This window comes from Oncorhynchus kisutch, linkage group LG22, assembly GCF_002021735.2.
Source record: "Oncorhynchus kisutch isolate 150728-3 linkage group LG22, Okis_V2, whole genome shotgun sequence".
In the NCBI taxonomy this organism is placed as follows: Eukaryota; Metazoa; Chordata; class Actinopteri; order Salmoniformes; family Salmonidae; genus Oncorhynchus; species Oncorhynchus kisutch.
This window is the reverse complement of record NC_034195.2, coordinates 10,898,982-10,922,454: the sequence shown is the minus strand read 5'-3', so window position 1 is coordinate 10,922,454 and position 23,473 is coordinate 10,898,982. Positions and strand designations below refer to the sequence as shown.

General features: G+C 44.5%; 1 protein-coding gene across 5 annotated transcripts in view; it reads left to right on the top strand.

The window, feature by feature from the left end:
* Positions 1 to 23,240, top strand: part of klf8 (Kruppel like factor 8) — a 113,846-nt gene extending 90,606 nt beyond the window's left edge. For all 5 annotated transcript variants that reach the window (XM_020455719.2, XM_020455718.2, XM_020455720.2 and 2 more), the window contains exons 5-7: positions 8,670 to 8,781; positions 16,851 to 16,993; positions 19,000 to 23,240. In XM_020455719.2, coding sequence (XP_020311308.1) covers positions 8,670 to 8,781; positions 16,851 to 16,993; positions 19,000 to 19,181 — 437 coding nt within the window. In that variant the 3' untranslated portion in view covers positions 19,182 to 23,240. The remainder of the gene's footprint in view (positions 1 to 8,669; positions 8,782 to 16,850; positions 16,994 to 18,999) is intronic.
* Positions 23,241 to 23,473: the final 233 nt, after the last annotated feature.

Here is a 23,473-nt window from a genome sequence, read left to right as displayed (position 1 = left end):
AAACAGATAATTCACCCAAATCACCTATTAGCATTTTTGCGCTTCATTTTCGAAACATCTATAAGTAACTTCATTGAGTGAAACAATCCATTTTGAGATACTAAAGGATTATTTGGAAATGAAGCGTGGAAATGGTAATATAGGTACCATTAACTTGCATTGGATTTGTGCCAACAATGCAAAAATGTTGCATTTGGAACAGTGGTTAGCTGAACAAAACCAAAGCATGGATTGCTATCATACTTTCTCCATAAAGTGCTTACAGAGTAAGGAAATCTATTTGTCCTTTTGTAATTTGGGTGAACTATCCCTTTAATAGAGAAACGATAATAGAGTCCTCTCTGGTCACATCTATCCTCCTCTTCTCTAGCAGGAAGGAGTAGGTGATTTCTCTCACTTACACGCCGTTCCTCATCTTCCTCACTTTATCGCACAATCGGGTGTCACTTGACCTCCTGAACGGTTTTCTCGCAAGCAATACATCTCTCCTGGGTCTCTTCAATGTTAACTCTCTTCAAAACAATCTCACTCTGACATACAAGCTCTTTCTCACAGACACATGCACCTGTTGTATCTCACTGTCATGCACATTCTCATTCTCTTTTTCCTCTCTTTCAGTTATAATATCTCACTGTTTCTCATTCACCCCGTCACGATATCTCACACGTGACCCGTCCCTAACTGTCTTCATAAGGACGCCTGTCCCTGCACACACGCATGTACACACACACACACACACACACACACTAAAAACATATGGCAAATAGAAATCCAATATGGATGGTGTTAAGAGATGCACCACCGTTCAGAAGTTTGCGGTCACTTAGAAATGTCCTTGTTTTTTAAAGAAAAGCACATTTTTAGTCCATTAAAATAACATCAAATTGATCAGAAATACAGTGTAGACATTCTTAATGTTGAAAATGACTATGCTGGTGACACTGTCAGTGATTTATTTAGAATTCAAGGCACACTTAACCGGCATGGCTACCACAGCATTCTGCAGCGATACGCCATCCCATCTGGTTTGCGCTTAGTGGGACTATCATTTGTTTATCAACAGGGAAATGACCCAACACACCTCCAGGCTTTGTAAGGACTATTTGACCAAAAGGGAGCGTGATTGAGTGCTGCATCAGATGACCCTGGCCTCCACAATCACCTGACCTCAACCCAATTGAGATGGTTTGGGATGAGTTCAACCACAGAGTGAAGGAAAAGCAGCCAACAAGTGCTCAGCATATGTGGGAACTCCTTCAAGACTGTTGGAAAAGCATTCCAGGTGAAGCTGGTTGAGAGAATGCCAAGAGTGTGCAAAGCTGTCATCAAGGCAAAGGGTGGCTACTTTGAAGAATTTAAAATAAAACATATATTTTGATTTGTTTAACACTTTTTTGGTTACTACAAGATTCAATATGTGTTATTTCATAGTTTTGATGTCTATACTATTATTCTACAATGTAAAAAACCCTTGAATGAGTAGGTGAGTCCTTGGACTTGCGCTGTATATACAGTGGGGCAAAAAAGTATTTAGTCAGCCACCAATTGTGCAAGTTCTCCCACTTAAAAAGATGAGAGAGGCCTGTAATTTTCATCATAGGTGCACTTCAACTATGACAGACAAAATGAGGGAAAAAAATCCAGAATTAATGAATTTATTTGCAAATTATGGTGGAAAATAAGTATTTGGTCACCTACAAACAAGCAAGATTTCTGGCTCTCACAGACCTGTAACTTCTTCTTTAAGAGGCTCCTCTGTCCTCCACTCGTTACCTGTATTAATGGCACCTGTTTGAACTTGTTATCAGTATAAAAGACACCTGTCCACAACCTCAAACAGTCACACTCCAAACTCCACTATGGCCAAGACCAAAGAGCTGTCAAAGGACACCAGAAACAAAATTGTAGACCTGCACCAGGCTGGGAAGACTGAATCTGCAATAGGTAAGCAGCTTGGTTTGAAGAAATCAACTGTGGGAGCAATTATTAGGAAATGGAAGACATACAAGACCACTGATAATCTCCCTCGATCTGGGGCTCCACGCAAGATCTCCCCCCGTGGGGTCAAAATGATCACAAGAACGGTGAGCAAAAATCCCAGAACCACACGGGGGGACCTAGTGAATGACCTGCAGAGAGCTGGGACCAAAGTAACAAAGCCTACCATCAGTAACACACAACGTTACTACGTTACGACGTGTCCCCCTGCTTAAGCCAGTACATGTCCAGGCCCATCTGAAGTTTGCTAGAGAGCATTTGGATGATCCAGAAGAAGATTGGGAGAATGTCATATGGTCAGATGAAACCAAAATATAACTTTTTGGTAAAAACTCAACTCGTCGTGTTTGGAGGACAAAGAATGCTGAGTTGCATCCAAAGAACACCATACCTACTGTGAAGCATGGGGGTGTAAACATCATGCTTTGGGGCTGTTTTTCTATAAAGGGACCAGGACGACTGATCTGTGTAAAGGAAAGAATGAATGGGGCCATGTATCGTGAGATTTTGAGTGAAAACCTCCTTCCATCAGCAAGGGCATTGAAGATGAAACGTGGCTGGATCTTTCAGCATGACAATGATCCCAAACACACCGCCCGGGCAACGAAGGAGTGGCTTCGTAAGAAGCATTTCAAGGTCCTGGAGTGGCCTAGCCAGTCTCCAGATCTCAACCCCATAGAAAATCTTTGGAGGGAGTTGAAAGTCTGTGTTGCCCAGAAACAGCCCCAAAACATCACTGCTCTAGAGGAGATCTGCATGGAGGAATGGGCCAAAATACTAGCAACAGTGAAAACCTTGTGAAGACTTCCAGAAAACGTTTGACCTCTGTCATTGCCAACAAAGAGTATATAACAAAGTATTGAGAAACTTTTGTTATTGACCAAATACTTATTTTCCACCAAATCCTACAATGTGATTTTCTGGAATTTTTTTCTCATTTTGTCTGTCTTTGTTGAAGTGTACCTATGATGAAAATTACAGGCGAACGTGCACAATTGGTGGCTGACTAAATACTTTTTTGCCCCACTGTATACACTGCATTCGGAAAGATCTTGTTACGTTACAGCCTTTTTCTAAAATCGATTTTAAAAAATCTTAATAATACCCCATAATGGCAAAGCGAAAACAGGTTTTTTAGATTTTTTTCAAAATGTATTAAAAATAAAAAACAGAATACCTTAATTTACATAAGTATTCAGCCCCTTTGCTGTGAGTCTTGAAATTGAGCTCAGGTACATCCTGTTTCCATTGATCATCCTTGATGTTACTACAACTTGATTGGAGTCCACCTGTGGTAAATTAAATTGATTGGACATGATTTGGAAAGGTACACACCTGTCTTTATAAGGTCCCACAGTTGACAGTGCATGTCAGGACAAAACCAAGCCATGAGGTCAAAGAAATTGTCCGTAGAGCTACGAGACAGGATTGTGTCGAAGCACAGATCTGGGGAAGGTACCAAAAAATGTCTGCAGCATTGAAGGTCCCCAAGAACATAGTGGCCTCTATCCTTCTTAAATGGAAATAGTTTGAAATCACCAAGACTCTTCCTAGAGCTGGCCACCAGGCCAATCTGAACTTTTTGGCCTGAATGCCAAGCGTCACATCTGAAGGAAACTTGACACCATCCCTGCGGTGAAGCGCGGTGGTGGCAGCATCTTGCTGTGGGGATGTTTTTCAGCGGCAGGGACTGGGAGACTAGTCAGGGTTGAGGGGAAATACGAACGGAGCAAAATACAGAGAGATCCTTGATGAAGACCTGCTCCAGAGCGCTCAGGACTTCAGGCTGGGTCAAAGGTTCACCTTCCAACAGGACAACGACCCTAAGCACACAGCTAAGACAATGCAGGTGTGGCTTCGGGACAAGTCTCTGAATGTCCTTGAGTGGCCCAGCCAGAGCTTGGACTTGAACCTGATCGAACATCTCTGGAGAGACCTGAAAATATCTGTGCAGCGACGCTCCCCCTCCAACCTGACAGAGCTTGAGAGGATCTGCAGAGAAGAATGGGAGAAACTCTCCAAATACAGGTGTGCTAAGCATGTAGCGTCATACCCAAGAAGACTCAAGGCTGTAATTGCTGCCAAATGGGCTTCAACGAAGTATTGAATAGTTATGTAAATGTGATATTTCAGTTTTTATTAGTAATTCATTTGCAAATCCTGTTTTTGCTTTTTTTTATGGTGTATTTTTTTGTAGATTGATGAAGGAAAAAAATGATTGAATCCATTTTAGAATAAGGCTAGAATGTAACCAAATGTGGGGTCAAAAAAAGTCAAGGGGTCTGAATACTTTCCCTCTGTGTGTGTGTGTGTGTGTGTGTGTGTGTGTGTGTGTGTATAAACACACAAAAACACACACAAGTAAACATGCATTGTATATACAGACTGAAATATATATATATTTTTCTATATATATTTTTTTTAATTTAACGTTATTTAACTAGGCTAGGCAGTTAAGAACAAATTCTTATTTACAATGATGGCCTACACCGGAAAAACACTGACGACGCTGGGCCAATTGTGCGCCGCCCTATGGGACTCCCAATCACGGCCGGATGTAATACAATTTATCAGGAAAGCTCTCAGTATAGCACAGTATATCTCTTCCTGAAAGGAGTCAGGAAGTGTGTCCCTAATGGCATCTATTTCCTATGTAGTGCACTATAGGGCTCTGGTAGGACCTATAGGGCTCTGGTCAAAAGTAGTGCACTATATAGGAAATAGGGTGCCTTTTGGGACAAAGCCTGAGACCATAGTCATCTGTTCTTTCCCCCCAAAAAATAATACTTGTATTTTTTCCAAATATAGACACATCCTATGTGTTTTAATCAAATCAACTAAATGCACCGAGGTTGCCTGATGCTGTTTGATAAAATAATGTTGACACAAATGACTAGAGGGTGTCCGATTGCTATTGATTTGATTGTGCCGGGCTCAGACTTGCTGCGCTTTGTAACAATGACAGCGATGACTGTGTGACCTGCCCCCGTTGTCGCTCTCTCCTCCCTGCTGCAGCGACCACCACAGACCATCAACAGTGTTTATTACGCTGTCCGTGTCGCTGAAGCTGCTACATAACTGGGAAGTGTATAGGGCCTGACCTACAGCATATTATAATCACATCAATAAACGTGTTTTATAATAAACTCAGAACACCGTCATTTACAAGCGTACCAGAGTGTCTTTTTGTTGTTGTCTATTTGCTTTTGTTTTGTGAACAGTTTATTGTTAACACTAATTATTCATGGGTCGCTTAGTTATTTTATTTTAAAACTAAAATGCTTGATTGCATTTCAAATCATGGGTTACTCTATGCTGTGTGATGACATGAACGAATGACTGACTGACAGATACAGTAGCCTATATCAGCATTGAACTACAAGACCTAAGTAAGTTACGGTATTAAGGCTAAACAGGATGCTCTCTTTGGCCAACAGCTCGATGGTGGTTATGCAAGGCTGTTACGGGCTACTAATGATAACGACATGACTTATTATTATCATGGTGATCATAATAGTAATAATAACAATAAGAAGGAGATCAAGAAGAATGAGGGATATTATTATTATTATTATTAATATTATTTTGGGGATAAGTCAGAACAGTGTCAACAACGCTAAATGAATTGTAAAGAGGCTGTCCCAACACCAATATGCTGGTTAACTTTGATATTATTCACATAGCAACATGGTCTAAGAAAAGGCACCAATTCAACAGCGCTGACCGATGTTTCGGAACCGCGTACAGCGACCACTATCAAACGTGGGAGAAAGAGCATTTGTTATTTAAAAAAAAAATGTCCCTAACTATATACAATTTCAGTAGCACATGCCTTGTGAATTTCCCTAGTTAGGAACCGACATGTGACGGCTGCGTGGTCCCATGGTACTTATACTTGCGTACTATTGTTTGTACAGATGAATGTGTTACCTTCAGGCGTTTGGAAATTGCTCCCAAGGATGAACCAGACTTGTGGAGGTCTACAATTTTTTTTCTGAGGTCTTGGCTGATTTATTTTGATTTTCCCATGATGTCAAGCAAAGAGGCACTGAGTTTGAAGGTAGGCCTTGAAATACATCCACAGGTACATCTCCAATTGACCCAAATTATGTCAATTAGCCTATCAGAAGCTTCTAAAGCCATGACATCATTATCTGGAATTTTGCGAGCTGTTTAAAGGCACAGTCAACTTAGTGCATGTAAACTTCTGACCCACTGGAATTGTGATACAGTGAATTATAAGTGAAATAATATGTCTGTAAACAATTGTTGGAAAAATGACTTGTGTCATTCACAAAGTAGATGTCCTACCCGACTTGCCAAAACTATTTGTGGAGTGGTTGAAAAACGAGTTTGAATGACTCCAACCTAAGTATATGTAAACCTCCGACTTAAACTGCAACTGCCCGATAGAGGGCATCCTTGTCTAATGCCCTGTCTCACCCAGACTGGCCTACTGAGCCCCCCTCCCACCTTGACCATATATGACGCCCCAGTATACAACATCTTCACACAGGTCAAAAACCTTTCCCCAAACACAGACATTAAACAGATACTCATGGTCCACTCTATCAAAAGCCTCTTGATCTAAAGAGACCAGTCCAAAGTTCACATTAGAACCTCTCGACAAGTCCAACTTGTCCCTGATTAAGAACAAGTTGTCTGTGATTGAGCGTCCCGGAACACAATATGTCTGGTCCTCCTATAGAGTCCAGATGGGATATTAGCGAGGACCTCTGTTAGCGAGGACCTTGGCATATATCTTGTTATCCGCACAGAGCAATGCCACAGGCCTCCAGCTCTTAAGTTTACACAAGTCCCCTTTTTTGGGCAGGAGAGTCAGAGCCGCCCGACAGCAGCTTATCAGCAACTCTCCTACCCCAACGCACTCACGCAACACGCAGAATAAATCCAGTCCAATTATTCACAATATTTTTTTTATAAAACTCCACTGGGAGTCAATCGACCCCCGGTGCACAGTCGGGGGACATCTGGATTACAGCCTCTGCCAGTTCATGGGACAACAGGGGAATGTCCATTTCATCCCTCTGTGCCAGAGCTTAGGGAGTTCTGCAAACAAAACCTGAGCACACATAGGATCAAACAATTCTGCCCTATACAACTCTGCCCTATACAACCGCATCTCCCCCACCACAGAGGTCACTCCCCCCCCCCCCCCCCCCCCCCCCCCATCAGACAGCTGTAGACAATGCATACCCTTGGCTTCACCGCTCTGTCTTACCAAACTAAAGAAGAAGGAGCTGGGAGGATAGGATGCCTGCCGAGGCCCTGGTGAAATAGACATGGTTATGTGGTCTGAAAAACCCACCGGGAGAATGGTAGCGCCCAACAGCCTATTGCTTTGATTCCTGGACAGGTAAAATCGATCAAGCCGGGCTGCACTCACCCTAGTTCCAAAGGCCTTCACCCATGTATACTGTCTTGTGTTGGAATATCTAGTTCTCCAAACATCCACTAGGTCAAACATAAGGATCTGCCCCTTTTTATTCAATTTTCGCCTAAAATGACATACCCAGAATCGAACTGCCTGTAGCTCAGGCCTGTATCTGCCGGAAAACCTGACGACAGTACACGAAACCACAAGCAACTTTACCAAAACAACTATTTTTTCCCCCCCCTTTTTTTTATCATTTTTTTTTTTTCATCATTTTTTTAATCATCAAATACTTATTTTCCACCATAATTTGCAAATAAATTTATTAAAAATCCTACAATGTGATTTTCTGGATTTTTTTTCATAGTTGAAGTGTACCTATGATGAAAATTACAGGCCTCTCTCATATTTTTAAGTGGGAGAACTTGCACAATTGGTGGCTGACTAAATACTTTTTTGCCCCACTGTACATAATGACATTTTAAATGTTTTTATTCTTTCGGAACTTTTGTGAGTGTAATGTTTACTGTTCATTTGTATTGTTTATTTCACTTTAGTTAATTATCTAGTTCACTTACTTTGGCCATGTTTAACATGTGTTTTCCCATGTCAATAAAGCCCTTTATATTGAGAGAGAGAGGAGGGGGGGAAGACACAGGGGGAAGAGAGAGAACAGTGGTGAGGAGGGTATGTGTGACGGGAGGTGGTTTATGGAGATGCAGAGGAGATTTTGTCATTTTGTTGTTGAATGAGGTAGGTTGCAGTAGTAATAGGGGTGGGGGGGGGTCCTCATGCACAAAGGACAGTTCTTTACCCCGCCCCAATCCCAACTCCATCGTCACTACACCCCCACCCCCTCGCATCCTCAGGGAAGAGAAACTTTGAACAATGCATTCGCCACATTCTGACCCACTAAGAGAGGGATGGGGGTAGGGTAAAGAGGGGGGTTCACAAATACAATCACCTGCCTCCGCAGCACAGCCAACCACACCTAAGTATAATGGGAGTTCTCTCACACCCAAGTAGAAATTCAAATCAACTCAGCTGGGAAGGCCTGGCTTACCTTTTGTGTTGCCAAGTACTATGTGTTATGGTGGTTGGATTTAAGTTGCTAACCCCCTGTTGTTTTTGCCTTTCTCTCCCCCTCTCTGTCTGTAAACCTTTCCATCTTCCTCTACATTGCTCATTTCTTTCCTTCTCACTCTGTCCCATTGCTCCTTCTCTCTTTCTTACATCCTCCCTCTTCCCCTCTCCATGTATCCCTCTTTTCCTCTAGTGCGTATCAAGCCTGGCTCGGCATCTCCAGTGGAGTACCAGAGTGACAGTGATGTGGAGAGTGGGACAGAGTCGGGTTCAGCTTCCTTCAGTACACCGGGACTGGACACAGGGTGAGTGTCATAGACTGGAAGGTGGTGGTATAGGACTGGACACAGGGTGAGTGTCATAGACTGGAAGGTGGTGGTAGAGGCCTGGACACAGGGTGAGTGTCATAGACTGGAAGGTGGTGGTATAGGCCTGGACACAGGGTGAGTGTCATAGACTGGAAGATGGTGGTATAGGCCTGGACACAGGGTGAGTGTCATAGACTGGAAGGTGGTGGTATAGGACTGGACACAGGGTGAGTGTCAGACTGGAAGGTGGTGGTGTAGGCCTGGACACAGGGTGGTGGTTCTGTTTGGCTCATCTTCCAGTACACAGGGTGGTGGTTCTGTAGGGCTCATCCTCCAGTACACAGGGTGGTGGTTCTGTAGGGCTCATCCTCCAGTACACAGGGCCTGGACACAGGGTGGTGGTTCTGTAGGGCTCATCCTCCAGTACACAGGGCCTGGACACAGGGTGGTGGTTCTGTAGGGCTCATCCTCCAGTACACAGGGTGGTGGTTCTGTTGGGCTCATCCTCCAGTACACAGGGTGGTGGTTCTGTAGGGCTCATCCTCCAGTACACAGGGTGGTGGTTCTGTTGGGCTCGTCCTCCAGTACACAGGGTGGTGGTTCTGTAGGGCTCTTCCTCCAGTACACAGGGTGGTGGTTCTGTAGGGCTCATCCTCCAGTACACAGGGTGGTGGTTCTGTTGGGCTCTTCCTCCAGGACACAGGGCCTGGACACAGGGTGGTGGTTCTGTAGGGCTCATCCTCCAGTACACAAGGTGGTGGTTCTGTAGGGCTCATCCTCCAGGACACAGGGTGGTGGTTCTGTAGGGCTCATCCTCCACAGGGTGGTGGTTCTGTGGGCTCATCCTCCACAGGGTAGTGGTTATGTAGGGTTCGTCCTCCAGTACACAGGTTGGTGGTTCTGTAGGGCTCATCATCTAGTACACAGGGTGGTGGTTCTGTAGGGATCGTCCTCCAGTACACAGGGCCTGGACACAGGGTAGTGGTTCTGTAGGGCTCGTCCTCCAGTACACAGGATGGTGGTTCTGTTGGGCTCATCCTCCACAGGGTCGCGGTTCTGTAGGGATCGTCCTCCACAGGGTGGTTGTTCTGTAGGGCTCATCCTCCAGTTCACAGGGTGGTGGTTCTTTTGGGCTCATCCTCCACAGGGTCGTGGTTCTGTAGGGCTCGTCCTCCAGTACACAGGGTGGTGGTTCTGTTGGGCTCGTCCTCCAGTACACAGGGTGGTGGTTCTGTAGGGCTCATCCTCCAGTACACAGGGCCTGGACACAGGGTAGTGGTTCTGTAGGGCTCATCCTCCAGTACACAGAGTGGTGGTTCGGTAGGGCTCATCCTCCACAGGGTGGTGGTTCTGTGGGCTCATCGACCACAGGGTAGTGGTTATGTAGGGTTCGTCCTTCAGTACACAGGGTGGTGGTTCTGTAGGGCTCATCATCTAGTACACAGGGTGGTGGTTCTGTAGGGATCGTCCTCCAGTACACAGGGCCTGGACACAGGGTAGTGGTTCTGTAGGGCTCGTCCTCCAGTACACAGGATGGTGGTTCTGTTGGGCTCATCCTCCAGTACACAGGGGGGTGGTTCTGTTGGGCTCGTCCTCCAGTACACAGGGCCTGGACACAGGGTAGTGGTTCTGTAGGGCTCATCCTCCAGTACACAGAGTGGTGGTTCTGTAGGGCTCATCCTCCACAGGGTGGTGGTTCTGTGGGCTCATCCTCCACAGGGTAGTGGTTATGTAGGGTTCGTCCTCCAGTACACAGGGTGGTGGTTCTGTAGGGCTCATCATCTAGTACACAGGGTGGTGGTTCTGTAGGGATCGTCCTCCACAGGGTGGTTGTTCTGTAGGGCTCATCCTCCAGTTCACAGGGTGGTGGTTCTTTTGGGCTCATCCTCCACAGGGTAGTGGTTATGTAGGGTTCGTCCTCCAGTACACAGGGTGGTGGTTCTGTAGGGCTCATCCTCCAGTACACAGGGTGGTGGTTCTGTAGGGCTCATCCTCCAGTACACAGGGTGGTGGTTCTGTTGGGCTCGTCCTCCAGTACACAGGGCCTGGACACAGGGTGGTGGTTCTGTAGGGCTCTTCCTCCAGTACACAGGGTGGTGGTTCTGTAGGGCTCATCCTCCACAGGGTGGTGGTTCTGTGGGCTCATCCTCCACAGGGTGGTGGTTCTGTGGTCTCATCCTCCACAGGGTAGTGGTTATATAGGGTTCGTCCTCCAGTACACAGGGTGGTGGTTCTGTAGGGCTCATCATCTAGTACACAGGGTGGTGGTTCTGTAGGGATCGACCTCCAGTACACAGGGCCTGGACACAGCGTGGTAGTTCTGTAGGGCTCATCCTCCAGTACACAGAGTGGTGGTTCTGTAGGGCTCATCCTCCACAGGGTGGTGGTTCTGTAGGGCTCATCCTCCACAGGGTGGTGGTTCTGTGGGCTCATCCTCCACAGGGTAGTGGTTATGTAGGGTTCGTCCTCCAGTACACAGGGTGGTGGTTCTGTAGGGCTCATCATCTAGTACACAGGGTGGTGGTTCTTTAGGGATCGTCCTCCAGTACACAGGGCCTGGACACAGGGTAGTGGTTCTGTAGGGCTCGTCCTCCAGTACACAGGATGGTGGTTCTGTTGGGCTCATCCTCCAGTACACAGGGGGGTGGTTCTGTTGGGCTCGTCCTCCAGTACACAGGGCCTGGACACAGGGTAGTGGTTCTGTAGGGCTCATCCTCCAGTACACAGAGTGGTGGTTCTGTAGGGCTCATCCTCCACAGGGTGGTGGTTCTGTGGGCTCATCATCCACAGGGTAGTGGTTCTGTTGAGCTCATCCTCCAGTACACAGGGTGGTGGTTCTGTAGGGCTCATACTCCACAGGGTGGTGGTTTTGTAGGGCTCATCCTCCAGCACACAGGGTGGTGGTTCTGTTGGTTTCATCCTCCAGTACACAGGGTGGTGGTTTTGTTGGGCTCATCCTCCAGTACACAGGGTGGTGGTTCTGTTGGGCTCGTCCTCCAGTACACAGGGTGGTGGTTCTGTTGGGCTCGTCCTCCAGTACACAGGGTGGTGGTTCTGTAGGGCTCATCCTCCACAGGGTGATTGTCAGATAATGGTGGCTGATTGATCCATTGTTTGTTTTATCAAGATACGATAAAACACTTATTGCTATCACAATTTCAACAGACTTTTGTGGGGTACATATTTAGGGTAGTTTGCAGTCCTGATATATGAGTAGTTTTACAGGAAGATTGTGGAAGGTTGAGTGTATTATTAGAGAATAATGATATAGGGTGAATTTGCTTCTTCATTTGGGGTTTGGCTGTGGTGACCTGGGCCCGTCCCTCCTCCCTCCTCTCCACTCTCTGGCGCTAATTACATTACTGCAGCACTGATCTGCTCTGGACACTTATGTAACCCCTGAACACTGGAGGAGAGGAGTGTGTGTGTGTGTGTGTGTGTGTGTGTGTGTGTGTGTGTGTGTGTGTGTGTGTGTGTGTGTGTGTGTGTGTGTGTGTGTGTGTGTGTGTGTGTGTGTGTCACACTATGTGCAGTGAGGCAGCAACAGGGGAGACAAAATGTATAAATGTGTAATTGTTTTGGTAGGAGGGAGCAGCAGCCGCCACACCCCCAAAGGCGTGACTTTGTATGAGACAGAGCTCACTCTATTTAACTGAAATGTAGTGCTTGGAGAGTTCACTTAACTGTGTGTGTGTGTGGTGTGCGTGCATGTTCGTGCGTGCAGTGAGGCAGCAACAGGGAAGACAGAGGTCACTCTTTCTAAACTGAAATGTAGTGCTTGGAGAGTTCACTTAGCTGTGCGTGTGTGTGTGTGTGTGTGTTGCTGGGCAGGGTTGTCCCAGAACCAGGTGTAAACAAGATTACGTAATGCAGTTTGCCATCACACCTCCTTATAAATGGTTTGGAGAGAGAAAAGGAGAGGAGAGGGTTGAGTTAGTGTGTTAAACAGGCAGGATAGGATGAAGAAGGAATTATATTAGCTCTATTGGTGCTGGTTTAGTGTGTTTGAGCCAATGGCTGGGCAGTGAAAACAAGAGAAAGGAAGAGGCAGAGGAGGAAAGGGTGTTAACTAGTTGGCAGGGTGGAGAAAGTGAATGGCAGCGAGGAACAGGGAGGTTGGGAGGGAGAGGAAGTAAAGGAGGGGAGATGGACAGACAAAAAAGGAGAGTGGGAGGGGGAGAGAGCAAGAGTTGGGGAGAAGAGAGTGAGAGGAGAGTTGGGGAGGAGAGAGTGAGAGGAGAGTTGGGGAGAAAAGAGCGTGAGAGTAGAGTTGAAGAGAAGAGAAAGAGAGAGTGAGGAGAGTTGGGGAGAAGAGTGTGAGAAGAGAGTTGGGGAGAAGAGAGAGAGAGAGTGAGAGGAGAGTTGGGGAGGAGAGAGTGAGAGGAGAGTTGGGGAGAAAAGAGAGTGAGAGGACAGTTGGGGAGAAGAGAGAGCGAGAGTGAGGAGAGTTGGGGAGAAGAGAGAGTGAGAGGAGAGTTGAGGAGAAGAGAGTGGGAGGAGAGTTGGGGAGAAGAGAGAGCGTGAGTGAGAGGAGAGTTGAGGAGTGAGTGAGAGGAGAGTTGAGGAGAAGAGAGAGAGTGAGTGAGAGGAGAGTTGGGGAGAAGAGAGCGAGAGAGAGAGAGAGTGAGAGGAGAGTTGGGGAGAAGAGAGAGAGAGGAGAGTTGGGGAGAAGAGAGAGAGGAGAGTTGGGGAGAAGAGAGAGAGAGAGTGAGAGGAGAGTTGGGGAGAAGAGAGAGTGAGAGTTGGGGAGAAGAGAGAGAGTGAGAGGAGAGTTGGGGAGAAGAGAGAGAGAGAGTGGTTGGTTATTGTTGTTACTGTTGTCCAGTTGACAATTTGATTGTCATTTTCATTTATTTTTATATTGTAAATATCCAAAATAAGCTTTGGCAATATGTACTTTGTTACGTCATGCCAATAAAGAGAATTGAATTGAATTGAGTGAGAGATCAGCGTTGAACTGGAAGCTGTCTAACTGTATGGGGTTTTGACAGTTACTGTCTAGCCCTCTCTGGTGGCCTGTAAATTCACCCAGGGACCAGACATCACTATGAGATGTGATGAACATGAAAAATGGACTTCATTTGCAGTGATTATTAAGAGTCAGGCTCTGTTAAGGCCTCAGCATGCTTCAGTTCGGCTGGCACCTAGCTGAACTCGGCTAGGCGAACCGAACAAGTGTGCTCGCATACACCCTTAAAAGACCTTCACTTGAAAAATGAGAAAAAAAGCAGCAATAGTGGTGTTTGTCCATTTTGAGACTCCATAGCCACTTAAAGGGGAAAGTCAGTTAAGAACAAATTCTTATTTACAATGATGGCCTACACAGCCAAACCCTAACCAGGATGGCACTGGGCCGCTCTATGGGACTCCGGATCACAGCCGGTTGTGATACAGCCCGGGATCGAACCAGGGTCTGCGATGCAGTGCCTTAGACCGCTGCGCCACAAGGAGCCCCAATATTGTCTCATAAAACAAAACATATAAGATCTCCTAAGTTTGTGTTCACCTCAAACCATATTTTGGGCATTTATCCCAAAACCCAATTTTTTCCCGTTCATTTTCCCCATAGGAAACTCTGAACAAACCAGAGAGAAGTAATTTCAGGGTTTTACGACTATAAGCTATAGGTGTTACATCATAGTCATTTCCTTCCAGGGTTAGTTGGGACATAGACAGTATGGTTGGGGCTGGAGAGGTAAAGGTGTTAGTCATTTCCTTACAGGGTTAGTTGGGACATAGACAGTATGGTTGGGGCTGGAGAGGTAAAGGTGTTAGTCATTTCCTTCCAGGGTTATTTGGGACATAGACAGTATGGGTGGGGCTGGAGAGGTGTTAGTCATTTCCTTCCAGGGTTAGTTGGGACATAGACAGTATGGGTGGGGCTGGAGAGGTAAAGGTGTTAGTCATTTCCTTCCAGGGTTAGTTGGGACATAGACAGTATGGGTGGGGCTGGAGAGGTAAAGGTGTTAGTCATTTCCTTCCAGGGTTAGTTGGGAGATAGACAGTATGGGTGGGGCTGGAGAGGTAAAGGTGTTAGTCATTTCCTTCCAGGGTTAGTTGGGACATAAACAGTATGGTTGGGGCTGGAGAGGTAAAGGTGTTAGTCATTTCCTTCCAGGGTTATTTGGGACATAGACAGTATGGGTGGGGCTGGAGAGGTAAAGGTGTTAGTCATTTCCTTCCAGGGTTATTTGGGACATAGACAGTATGGGTGGGGATGGAGAGGTAAAGGTGTTAGTCATTTCCTTCCAGGGTTAGTTGGGACATAGACAGTATGGGTGGGGCTGGAGCGTTGTTAGTCATTTCCTTCCAGGGTTAGTTGGGACATAGACAGTATGGGTGGGGCTGGAGAGGTAAAGGTGTTAGTCATTTCCTTCCAGGGTTAGTTGGGACATAGACAGTATGGGTGGGGCTGGAGAGGTAAAGGTGTTAGTCATTTCCTTCCAGGGTTAATTGGGACATAGACAGTATGGGTGGGGCTGGAGAGGTAAAGGTGTTAGTCATTTCCTTCCAGGGTTAGTTGGGACATAGACAGTATGGGTGGGGCTGGAGAGGTAAAGGTGTTAGTCATTTCCTTCCAGGGTTAGTTGGGACATAGACAGTATGGGTGGGGCTGGAGAGGTAAAGGTGTTAGTCATTTCCTTCCAGGGTTAGTTGGGACATAGACAGTATGGGTGGGGCTGGAGAGGTAAAGGTGTTAGTCATTTCCTTCCAGGGTTAATTGGGACATAGACAGTATGGGTGGGGCTGGAGAGGTTTTAGTCATTTCCTTCCAGGGTTATTTGGGACATAGATAGTATGGTTGGGGCTGGAGAGGTAAAGGTGTTAGTCATTTCCTTCCAGGGTTATTTGGGACGTAGACAGTATGGGTGGGGCTGAAGAGGTATTAGTTATTTCCTTCCAGGGTTCTTTGGGACATAGACAGTATGGGTGGGGCTGGAGAGGTGTTAGTCATTTCCTTCCAGGGTTCTTTGGGACGTAGACAGTATGGGTGGGGCTGGAGAGGTGTTAGTCATTTCCTTCCAGGGTTCTTTGGGACGTAGACAGTATGGGTGGGGCTGGAGAGGTGTTAGTCATTTCCTTCCAGGGTTCTTTGGGACGTAGACAGTATGGGTGGGGCTGGAAAGGTGTTAGTCAGATGTATGAAATATGATCGGGTAACACTAACAGTTCATATTCAGGTAACTCGCTTCTTTCTAGTAATCCTGCTAATACAGGTGATCCTCTGACATTCTGTCATTTCACTAAATACACGACTCAATGCATGTCACTCCAGCCTTACCCATATCATGACAGCCCCCCTCCCTCTCTCTCTTCCATTGTTTCTCTCTCCATCTCTTTCCTTCTCTCTCTCTCTCTCTCTCTCTCTCTCTTCCATTGTTTCTCTCTCCATCTCTTTCCTTCTCTCTCTCTCTCTCCTTTGCCTTCCTCTCTCTCTCTCTCTCTCTCTCTTCCATTGTTTCTCTCTCCATCTCTTTCCTTCTCTCTCTCTCTCCTTTGCCTTCCTCTCTCTCTCTCTCTCTCTCTCTCTCTCTCCTTTGCCTTCCTCTCTCTCTCTCTCTCTCTCTCTCTCTCTCTCTTCCATTGTTTCTCTCTCTATCTCTTTCCTTCTCTCTCTCTCTCCTTTGCCTTCCTCTCTCTCTCTCTCTCTCCTTTGCCTTCCTCTCTCTCTCTCTCTCTCCCATTGTTTCTTTCTCTGTCTCTTTCCTTCTCTCTCTCTCTCTCTCCTTCTCTCTCTCTCTCTCCTTCTCTCTCTCTCTCTCCTCTCTCTCTCCCATTGTTTCTTTCTCTGTCTCTTTCTCTCTCTTTCCTCTCTCTCTCTCTCTCTCTCTCTCTCTCTCTCTCTCTCTCCTCTCTCTCTCTCATTGTTTCTTTCTCTGTCTCTTTCTCTCTCTTTCCTTCTCTCTCTCTCTCTCTCTCCTCTCTCTCTCTCTCTCTCCTCTCTCTCTCTCTCTCTCTCTCCTCTCTCTCCTCTCTCTCTCTCTCCTCTCTCTCTCTCTCTCTCCCATTGTCTCTTTCTCTGTCTCTCTCTCCTTTGCCTTCCTCTCTCTCTGTCTCTCTCTCAGGTCAGGCGTAGACATGGACATGCAGGTGGATCCTGATTCGCCAGATATGAAGAGGAGACGTGTCCATATGTGTGACTATGATGGCTGTAACAAGGTGTACACCAAGAGCTCACACCTCAAAGCCCACCGCAGGATACACACAGGTAACACACACTGACCCTGTCCCACCCACATACTAATCTTTAGCCAATGACTGACCCAAGGACCCACATTTTGTAGCCATTGAAGAGACACTTGATGTAGATCTATACTAGAGCTTCATATCTTATTGTTTTTTACCTAAAGTACTGCCTCCGAATGACATGTTCTCTTATAAATCGATCTGTGGATACAGTAGATCGAAATGTCTTGCATTGTTCCCAAGGACACACCAGTATTTTTTTCTGGGTCTGTATGACGTAGGATGTGAAATCTGGGATGTCCCTCTTACCATTTCATTCGCTCTTCCGACTGTCCATCAACTCCTCGCTGAACCCTACATCACAGCCATAGACAAAGCACGTGCCTGCAATCGTTACATCGTAGCGCAGCAGGAGAGAGTGGTTTCATCACGGTAGCACATTCAGAGATTGATTTATTGGCATTCATCTAAAATAATTTTAAACAAAACACTTTCTGTTTGTCATAGATGGACAATATTAATATGAGATGAAAGGCTAGTTCCTAGCGAGTTCAGGAAGCCAAGCTAGAGCTCTGTGAGACGTTCACAGCGATGAGACATTTCGATCAGGAGAGACCTTTAGAAAATAAATAAGATCTTATAATCAAAAGTGACTACACCTCATCAATTTATAACTATTTTTACCAGAAAGGTATGATTTGAACCTTTCTAGGAGTATGCAGGATTACTAGTTATTGTTTATGGCCCTCTCAGGATAAATAATTACTAGTTATTGTTTATGGCCCTCTCAGGATAAATCATTACTAGTTATTGTTTATGGCCCTCTCAGGATAAATCATTACTAGTTATTGTTTATGGCCCTCTCAAGATAAATCATTACTAGTTATTGTTTATGGCCCTCTCAGAATAAATCATTACTAGTTATTGTTTATGGCCCTCTCAAGATAAATCATTACTAGTTATTGTTTATGGCCCTCTCAGGATAAATCATTACTAGTTATTGTTTATGGCCCTCTCAGGATAAATCATTACTAGTTATTGTTTATGGCCCTCTCAGGATAAATCATTACTAGTTATTGTTTATGGCCCTCTCAGGATAAATCATTACTAGTTATTGTTTATGGCCCTCTCAGGATAAATCATTACTAGTTATTGTTTATGGCCCTCTCAAGATAAATCATTACTAGTTATTGTTTATGGCCCTCTCAGAATAAATCATTACTAGTTATTGTTTATGGCCCTCTCAAGATAAATCATTACTAGTTATTGTTTATGGCCCTCTCAGGATAAATCATTACTAGTTATTGTTTATGGCCCTCTCAGGATAAATCATTACTAGTTATTGTTTATGGCCCTCTCAGGATAAATCATTAATAGTTATTGTTTATGGCCCTCTCAGGATAAATCATTACTAGTTTTATTGTTTATGGCCCTCTCAGGATAAATCATTACTAGTTATTGTTTATGGCCCTCTCAAGATAAATCATTACTAGTTATTGTTTATGGCCCTCTCAGAATAAATCATTACTAGTTATTGTTTATGGCCCTCTCAAGATAAATCATTACTAATTATTGTTTATGGCCCTCTCAGGATAAATAATTACTAGCTATTGTTTATGGCCCTCTCATGATAAATCATTACTAGTTACTGTTTATGGCCCTCTCATGATAAATCATTACTAGTTATTGTTTATGGCCCTCTCATGATAAATCATTACTAGTTATTGTTCATGGCCCTCTCAGGATAAATAATTACTAGTTATTGTTTATGGCCCTCATGATAAATCATTACTAGTTATTGTTTATGGCCCTCTCAGGATAAATAATTATTAGTTATTGTTTATGGCCCTCTCAGGATAAATAATTACTAGTTATTGTTTATGGCCCTCTCAGGATAAATAATTACTTTTGGGGATTTCTTAGGTTATGTTTTATATTACATTTAGTTAGATTTAACTGGTTTTAATCCAATATTTTCACAATCAATCAACCAATCAACTAATCATCTCCATATGTTCTTCCCTGTAGGAGAGAAGCCGTACCACTGTACATGGGAGGGCTGTACCTGGAGGTTCGCCCGGTCAGACGAGCTGACGCGACACTTCCGTAAACACACAGGCATCAAGCCCTTCCGCTGCACCGACTGTGACCGCTCCTTCTCCCGGTCTGACCACCTAGCCCTACACCGGAGACGCCACGTCATGATGTGAACCATGACCCCTGACCTTTAAACCTTAACCCCCTACTACCTTCGCCCTCCAACCCATCACCTCCCTCCCCAGCCCCCCTCGGGACTCAGATGGAACTAAAATGGGAGGGCCTGAACTCTGACCCCTAGAGGTTCTCTGCTGTGTCACTTCCTTTTACTGTTCCCCCTCCTCTCCTCTCTTCTCTCTAAAAAGAACCAAGGTTAAGACAACATACATGTTCCATGCGGGAGCGTTTGAAAATAAACTTGTTCATTGGACCAGCGCTGATTCGACAGGATTAGCATTGAAAATGTCACCGGTGGTCAGGAAATCAAGTAATAAAGTTGCTGTAGATCATTTGAAATACATTTAAATTAATAGAATGGCAGTAAAACAGTTATGTGTTTGCACAGTAGTTAGCTGAAATTCACTTCGATTGTGTTTATTATCCACTTTGATGGCAAGCTTTCTGTACTGCAAAAATTCACTTTGTCATTTTTGATCGCATTGCTGGTCCATTGTTTAGACCTAATCTTCTCTACGCTACGCCTCGTCCTCCATTTTGAACTGTGGGTCATCGTGGAGATCTTTACATTAAATAGGTGGAGAATGAAGATCCCAAAAGGATGAGAGGAGTTTGTTGTTTTCTGGTTGCTTAGCACCTGAAGGGGTAGTCCACAACTCTCATACCCCACAGTTTACCTCCTCGTTTCTCTCTCACACCCCACTCAGTGTGCACAGCCAGAGGCTATCTACTTCAACAGCACCCTATCCATCCAGAAGATCGACAAACCTGGGATACAGCAGAGAGAGATGGACAGGCTGGACAGAGAGAGAGGCGGAGGCCATACTTTGAAATGATGCAGGGTTACCTACATCACACACTCAGCTCAGAGCAAGAGGAGGAGGAGGAGGACAGAGAGGAGGTGGAGGCATGTTTGTTTATTTGAGAGGGGAAAACACTTCAGAGATTACATTTCAGCTGTCTAGCAACTGTTTACTGTGTTTTATCATCTTCTGCTAACCTGCGTTGCATGCATGGGCTAGCTGCCTGTATGTGTGTGTGATTGTGTGTGAGTGTTAGTGTAGTGTGTGCTATTTAAAGACAGTTGATGATGCATCGTGTCCTCTCCTCCATACATATCATTTCCTCAGCAGAGTCAGCAGACCCCTCGGGTGTGGTGGTGTAGAAACGTCTTATTCAACCCCCTTCCACGCCATTTCTCCGCTCCCCCCATCTCCTAAAACAGGGAGCTACAAGACTGTGAAGATTCTGTTTTATTAATATTTTCAATCAGAAATGAAATCATGTTCACTTACAGCTTGTTGTTCAGTAACAGTATTTGTGTTGTTTAAAAAAAGGCCTTCTGTAAGTTTTTTTCAATTTCTTCTCTTTCTATTTGCTAATGATTGGCTCATAACATGATAACATCCCTTTTTTTGACTATTTCATATCCTTAGATTGTGTTTGAGGCTGTAAAAGTATAACAAGAAAAAGGTTGAGATTACAAACTAGGGGAGCTTGTGTTTGTGTGTGTAACAAATAATCACAACTGAGGATTTTAGAAGTGTGTGTTCGGTGCAGCCCGTCGGAGCCTTAATGAATCAAAGTCAATCTGGGAAACTCTGTTTTTAGAAACGCACGTTCGTTTTGGTCTTCAGGGTTACCCGGGAAACGGCGTCTCATTGCCCTGATGACACATCACAGCATTTCTACCCAATATCGACCCAGATCAGGGCCTGTATTCACAAAGAGTCTCAGAGTAGGAGTTCTGATCCATATTATCACATTCATTATTATCTAAAAGGCTAAACTGATCTTAGATCAGTACTCCTACTCTGAGCCTGACTGATCTCTATGTCTTAAGGTGGTTGTTTTTAGCTCCTGCTCTCTGTGTTCACTTGATTATGCAACCTCCACAGACCTCGCTCCTAGCGCTGTACTGGGGTAAGTGGTTAAATATGTGTTGCTACCTGAACATATACAGCACTCGCTACTAAGCACTGTTCTGGAGTCAGTGGTAATGTACATCTTGACACTGGGACATACACAAACCTCCCTCTTAAGCGCTGTTCTGAAGTCAGTGGCTAAGTACAGCTCCTATGGTACATGCGTACAGAGGGCATACTAAAGAACATGTAAACAAAGTGTTTGGCTCTCTCACTAGCAGTCGCAGCAGCCATCATCATTTCAAACGCTAGCTAAATAAAACACGATTGAATTTAACATTTTACTTTTTTTCTGTTGACAATGTAAAAACAAAGTGCAGATAATAGTGCTTTTCTGACTGGGAACCCAGCCTTGTTGTGGGTTGAGTTGAGCGCATGCCTGAAGCAGAGAGGGATTTTATTGGTCCCCACACAGAGCAATGCAATGTTCCTATGAGATTCTCTCATTCTCTGCTTCAACTCCTAACAATGTTACTAAGCACATATTTCCAGAAGAGGGCATGCATTTGATTGCAACTTGTTATTAGATGGTATTAGACATTAAGGACTATGAGAAATAATTCAAGAGCAGGAAGTGTACATACTGTATATAATCAAAAAGCATAATACATGTAACAGGTGGAGTTCTATTTTTAACACTGACTAAACAATGTGAAAAATATCTTTTTTTTTAATTTTATTTTCTACTCTGTTGGATGGATTTACAACTTAAATGTGTTATAAAAAAAAAGTGTTCTTTTTTTAACGTCCTAAAAATCGGTCCCGTTTGTGTCGTGCACATTTAGTTTTTGTGAGGTTGGTGAGCATGTCGGTGTGATTATGCTGCCCTAACCTTACAGTCCTAATGACCTGCAACACGCAACAACAAAACCATGAAGGACCGTCTCAACCTGAACAACCGTCCAAAATGGCACCCTACTATCTAATGCACTTCTTTTGACCAGGCCCCCTAGGGCTTTGGTTAAAAGTAGTGCACTATATAGGGAATGTTGGGACATAGACAGTATGGGTGGGGATGGAGAGGTAAAGGTGTTAGTCAACCCAGAGTTGAAAATCTGATATGATCTAACATCTGTTATCATTGGTCAAACCCACCTTACCTCATTGATGTGTACAATACAAGTTCCCCTTTACTGTCCATTGTGAAGTATTACTCCATATACCACAAAGAAAACAATACCAGAATAGATCAATACAATGCAGTACGTCAATATAGAAATGTTCTGTCCAACAAAAGATAGATCCATCTATGGTTTAGCCATGGCAGCGTACGACTTAAGACTCTATACTGTACTGTATTTGTACAAGCCCATTTATCCACTTCACTAGTCACCCCTCACTTCAACAATATGGCACCACATAATGTAAGCGTGGATTGATTGTGTGTGTGTGTGTGTGTGTGTGCATGTGTGTGAGTGTGCCTCTTCTTATCATTAATCAAAACTCCTTTTCTTAAAGTAACTGTCTAGTGTTGGCAGATTTTTATGACATATCACCTAGAATTAATAACAACAAGTGAAATTGTTTCTTCCAGTTTGTTTTAATTCATTATGTTAAAACGCAGGTTTTCTGCGTTGCAATAGTGTAGGTGTACCCCAACAACAGAATGGTATGGGCGTATACCGGTCATTAAAAATATTTGTGCCAGTAGACCGCTGATTGGCCAGCTCATCCTCCTTCAGGAGGATGACATCATCCTCTATGAGGAAATGGCAAGCATTTTTTAAACGGTCTGTTTGAGATACACATTTGAGCTGGGTTTTTTTTAAAGAAAAGAATCTCCAAATTATGCTTTGGCCACAAATACAAGTATTGGATGGGTCAACAACATTATTGAGTTAACAGAATAGATTGTCACTGGACAGTTACTTTAACAACCAGAATTGTAGGTATTTTATATTGAATGCATTAACTTTTGGGCCAGTACTATATTACTCAGTGCAATGCAGTTATTGTTATTGTCATTAATATTATTTGTTTTGTATTTGTACAGAACAAATCTGTAAAGATCAGTGAGGAAGAAGGTGAGCTTTTTGATACTGTGAGAAATGGTGTTTCATTAAGTCTGTTTCCCCCTGTACAGTTGAGATTTACCCCACTCCTTTTATAGAATAAAAGGTTTTTGGTGCAGATTGTTGATGCAATGTCTTTATTGTTGACTACGGGTGAAATGTTCATAAAATAATTGTATCCCGGTGGAACCAGCAGGATCACTGCATTCACCATTGAAGTAAGTTACATAGAATGGTGAATGCAGGGATCAGGCTGCCGAGGCTAAAATAATCGTGCAAAGTGTAAAGATGACCATGAACCTCATAATAATCGGGCTGCATGATTAGAAACTTTTCTTCGACAATGTGCGT